A 4,764-nucleotide genomic window follows, 5' to 3' on the forward strand; every position below is an offset into this window, starting at 1 on the left:
CTTAAAGACATCAAGCACCTAATCTTTGGATTTCAAACAAATGGCCCAATTTTTCCTAGAATGATCATCAATAAAACTGACAAAGTACAATGTACCTCTAAGAGACTTATCAATCATAGAGCAAATATCTATATAAACTAAATCAAGAACATGTGATCTTTTATATGAAGGTGATCTTTGAAATGCAACTCTATGTTGTTTACCAACTAAACAATGAGTACATGTGTTCAAGTTCATACCTTTTAATGGAAGGTAGTTCTTCTTAACAAGGATGTCAAGGCCTTTCTCACTTAGATGTCTAAGCCATTTATGCCATAAATCAGTAGATCAATCTTTAATTGCATTCACCTCCCCTTTAATCACCTTGGCTTGTGACATGTAGAGACCCATCTTCTTCCCTTTAGCAACAATTAAAGAAATTTCTGGAAAGCTTTCATTTATCATCTCCAAAGTAATTGTGATAGCCTTCTTCATCAAGAGTACCTGTAGAGATCAAATGTAGGCGCATATCAAGCACATGCCAAACATCTTTAAGTAGCAACTTGCACCCAATATTGGTTTCCAACCAAATATCTCCAATGCGCACAACACTAGAAATCCTTTGATTTCCCATCCTAACTTGACCAAAGTCACCAGTAATATAGGATGTGTAGAAATCACGTTGGGGTGTAACATGGTAAAAAGCTGTTGAATCTGCAACCCAAATGGTATCCTGACATGCAAGATTAACACAACCATCATCACAAACAATGACGACATCACCATCAAATACAACTACAGTTGTACCATTCTCTTCATTATTGTCTTCATCTTTACATTTATCTCTTTTATACTTTCTACAATCTTTTTTAATATATCCAGGCTTGTCACAATAATAACACTTAAAACCCTTCCTTAACTAAGATCTTCCTCTTGGCTTCCATTTGCCTTTTCTATAGCTGGATTCTCTATCTTGCTTGCCGTGAGAGAACCTGCTTTGACTTCTCCCTTGATTTTCTATAACAAGTGCATGAGACTTGAAAGTGCTTGTCCTTTTCCCCCTCTTCTATTCGTTGAGGATACAATCATTCACTATTTTCAAAGCGATCTTTCCATTTGGAGTAGAATTGCTAAGTGACACCATCAAAGTCTCCCAACTATCCAGAAATGAACTCAATAGGATTAGTGCTTGCATTTCATCGGCTAACTCAAGATTCATCAATAATAGCATATTCAAAAACCTTTGGAATACATTTATATGCACTGAAGCATCTTCACCATCTCTATACTTTAAATTCACAAAGTCTCTGATTACAAAAACCTTGTTTTGTGCACTCTCCTTAGCAAAGGTTTCTTCCAACATCTTCTAAACTGTATAACAGTCATGCTCTTGAGAAATATGATTAATGGACTTAGAAGATAGCCATTTTCTAACATAAGCAGTCGCCTTTCTATTAAGCCATTCCATTTTGCCTCATCCATCTCATCAGGCTTTATTCCTTTACACTCAAGCGGTAAAGTCAGATCATTGCAATATAAGTGGTCCACCATCATTGTTTTCCATAGAAAATAATTTGAGGAAATGAGCTTTATCATGCCCGAATCTTCCTTTTTCATTTTAACTGCACAAGAAATTCAATCTACACAACCAGTGCTCTGATACCACTTTATTGGAAAAACTAGGAACAACTAACCGGACACCAATCTACCCGGATCAATTCACAATTAACAAGTTTCAATTTGTTTCCCTCTTTGTGCAATCAAAATCAAAATCAAACTATCAACAAATATAATGCAACAATCACACAAATCAACACCAAGATTTTTACGTGAAAAACCATGGGATCGTAGTCCACCTAAAAACTTCTACTATCAACAAATAAGGGTTCACAACTGTTCTTCCTCATATTTAACTAAGGGCTACAACATACATATCATTAATAACAATTTATTCTTGGAATACAACAAGATTAAAAAGAGGAGTGTTTGAGAAAAAACTCACAACACTAATAGCCCTATTTTCTGTCAAAACGACCAGCTTCTACACAACCAATCTTCAATCCAACCATCTAGAATTAAGAGTAACATGTCTAGAAGCTTCTGTCAAAATCTCAACCCGATCCAACGGTGAACGAGCTAGAAATCGAAGAAATGAGATAGACTGCTTTGCTGCCTCTTCTTCCTTTCTTTCTCCCTTTTTCTCTTCTCTCTTCTATTTTCTCTCTTTCAAATCTGTTATACAACCTTCTACAGTGAACATTATGTTTTTAATTCCAAGAGACAGCTTTTTTTTTTTTTTTTTTTGTGGTCTAACAATCAAATGATAGGAACTACACACAACACATATCTCGTACTTATAAAGAGACAAACACCCTAAAAGATATTCATCGATGTGATATATCAACAGAGATTTCACATCCAATAATATACCTTCTGAAGAAAGGAGGCAAGCATAGAGAGAATTGTGAGAGATGGGATCCAAACCAGAAGCTAATTATATGCCTCACATGGTTTTGATCCCGAGTCCATTTCAAAGCCATATAAAAACCATGCTTAAATTGGCAAAACTCTTACACTCCAAAGGCTTTCACATAACATTTGTCAACACAGAATTCAATCACCAACGTTTCTTGAAATCAAGAGGCCCAGATGCCCTTGATGGCTTGCCCCACTTCAAGTTTGAAACCATCCCTGATGGCCTGCCTCCTTCAAATATAGATGCTTCCCGGGAAAATATTCCTCTTGTCATGGCTGTTGAAAATAATATGTTAGCTCCCTTAAAGGTTCTTCTAGCCAAAATTGACAATCCTCCGATTACTTGCCTAGTTTCTGATGTTTTCCTGCGATTCACCATCACAGCTGCTGAAGAACTTGGACTCCCAATTGTGATGCTTGTCACCATGTCTGCATGTGGATATATGGGATTCAAGCAGCTTCATGACCTCAGGGAGAAGGGCTTCCTTCCACTTAAAGGTACTAATCTTGTTGTAGAGGTCACAGGGCATGTGGTTGATCATGAGGCCTTTTTATTGATTTAGATTGCCTGCTTATTAATTATAATCAAGAAAATTCTTGTTTGGACACAACTATGATTGTCTGATGATTCTATCCAATAATTGCTCAGCATGATCTAACTTTAACGCACTGTGTTTTTACAGATGAAAGTTATCTAACAAATGGTTATCTTGAAAATACAATTATAGAAGGAATCCCTGGTATGAAACCGCTCCAACTTAAAGATTTTCCGTATACTCGAACAATAGATCCAGATGACATTTTGTTCAACTTTGCAATGCGAGCTGCTGAGGCTTCTGTTAAGGCTCATGCAATTGCTATTCATACTTTTGATGCATTGGAGCAAGATGTTTTGGATGGCCTTTCCACTATATTTCCTCGTGTGTATTCCATCGGTCCACTTCAGTTGCTTCTCAATCAAATTCAACGAGATGGTTTGAGCTCTATTGGATACAATCTATGGAAAGAAGATAGTGAATGCCTTCAGTGGCTAGATACCAAGGAGCCCAAGTCAGTTGTCTATGTGAACTTTGGAAGCATAGCAGTGATGACAGCAGAGCAGCTGGTTGAGTTTGCCATGGGACTAGCTAATAGCGAGATCTCGTTCTTGTGGATTATAAGGCCAGATTTGGTTACCGGTGAGTCGGCGATTTTGCCAGCTGAGTTTCAAGTGGATACTCAGAATCGTGGTTTTGTGACTAGTTGGTGTCCACAAGAGGAAGTTCTGAACCATCCATCAGTTGTGGGATTTCTAACTCATACTGGTTGGAATTCGATTATTGAAAGCTTGTGTGCTGGAGTGCCAGTGATATGTTGGCCTTTATTCGCTGATCAACCAATAAATTGTAGCTATGCTTGCATTGAATGGGGAGTTGGCATGGAGATTGATAACAATGTCAGGAGGGAAGAAGTGGAGAAGCTAATCAGGAACTTGATGGGAGGCGAAGAGTGTAAGAAAATGAGGGAAAAGGCCAAACACTGGAGGAAGGTGGCGGAAGAGGCTACTGTCCCTAATGGTTCATCATCCATTAATTTAGACAGGTTCATCAATGAAATGTTCCAATCAAACATCACTTTGTAACCTCTGATCATTCAAAAGAGGAAATACTTCTGTTGTAATCCAGAAATCAATTTATCACCGCCTCCTATTCTTTGAGCTTCTCAGAAGCCTCCAGCTAAATATTCAGGCATTCTTGAATTTTTCAACACGTACCATTCTTGAATTTTGCAGAAGGTTCCGAATAATATATTTGTTTTTGGGTTTTTGAAAAATTTTGAAATTTTTTATTTCTTTATAAAGACCGTCGCCGTCATATAAAACGATATCCACCGGTCAACTAAAGGAAAAAGAATAAAGATAGTTTTCATTTGCAACAAGTGGGGGACATAAAACAAAGTACAGTGGAGTGTGTGTTATGAGAAAGAGTGCGAGTAATATTACTCAAAAGAGTGTCTATAGTGTATGGCTTATATACACGTCAGCTGGTGTTCTAATGGCTTATATTACGACAATTAATTGTTCTCCTCGTCCAATGTTGGATTCGAGTTTTGCCCTAGCTAGGTGGGGTTTGTGCTTAACCTAAGATTTGTTTCAAAGTCAAGTGTTGTGTGATCCAAGCATTGTGTTTTGAGTGCCATATCTTGATCCATCATGTCAAAAGGGAAAAGATTGAGAAGCTTGTCTCTAGGATTTTCCATTTTCTCGAAGAAGAGATCCTGATGAATTTGGACTAAACTTCTCCATGGAAGGTGCTGAGAATGCTATTAAAG

General features: G+C 37.5%; 1 protein-coding gene across 1 annotated transcript; it reads left to right on the plus strand.

The window, feature by feature from the left end:
- Positions 1 to 2,358: 2,358 nt before the first annotated feature.
- On the plus strand, positions 2,359 to 4,153 carry LOC118033124 (7-deoxyloganetin glucosyltransferase-like). The gene is made up of 2 exons (XM_035037981.2): positions 2,359 to 2,952; positions 3,138 to 4,153. The coding sequence occupies exons 1-2, from the start codon at positions 2,451 to 2,453 to the stop codon at positions 4,073 to 4,075; spliced, it is 1,440 nt and encodes a 479-aa protein (XP_034893872.1). The 5' UTR covers positions 2,359 to 2,450; the 3' UTR covers positions 4,076 to 4,153.
- The last annotated feature ends 611 nt before the right edge of the window (positions 4,154 to 4,764 follow it).

The sequence above is a fragment of the Populus alba genome, chromosome 16, assembly GCF_005239225.2.
Source record: "Populus alba chromosome 16, ASM523922v2, whole genome shotgun sequence".
In the NCBI taxonomy this organism is placed as follows: domain Eukaryota; kingdom Viridiplantae; phylum Streptophyta; class Magnoliopsida; order Malpighiales; family Salicaceae; genus Populus; species Populus alba.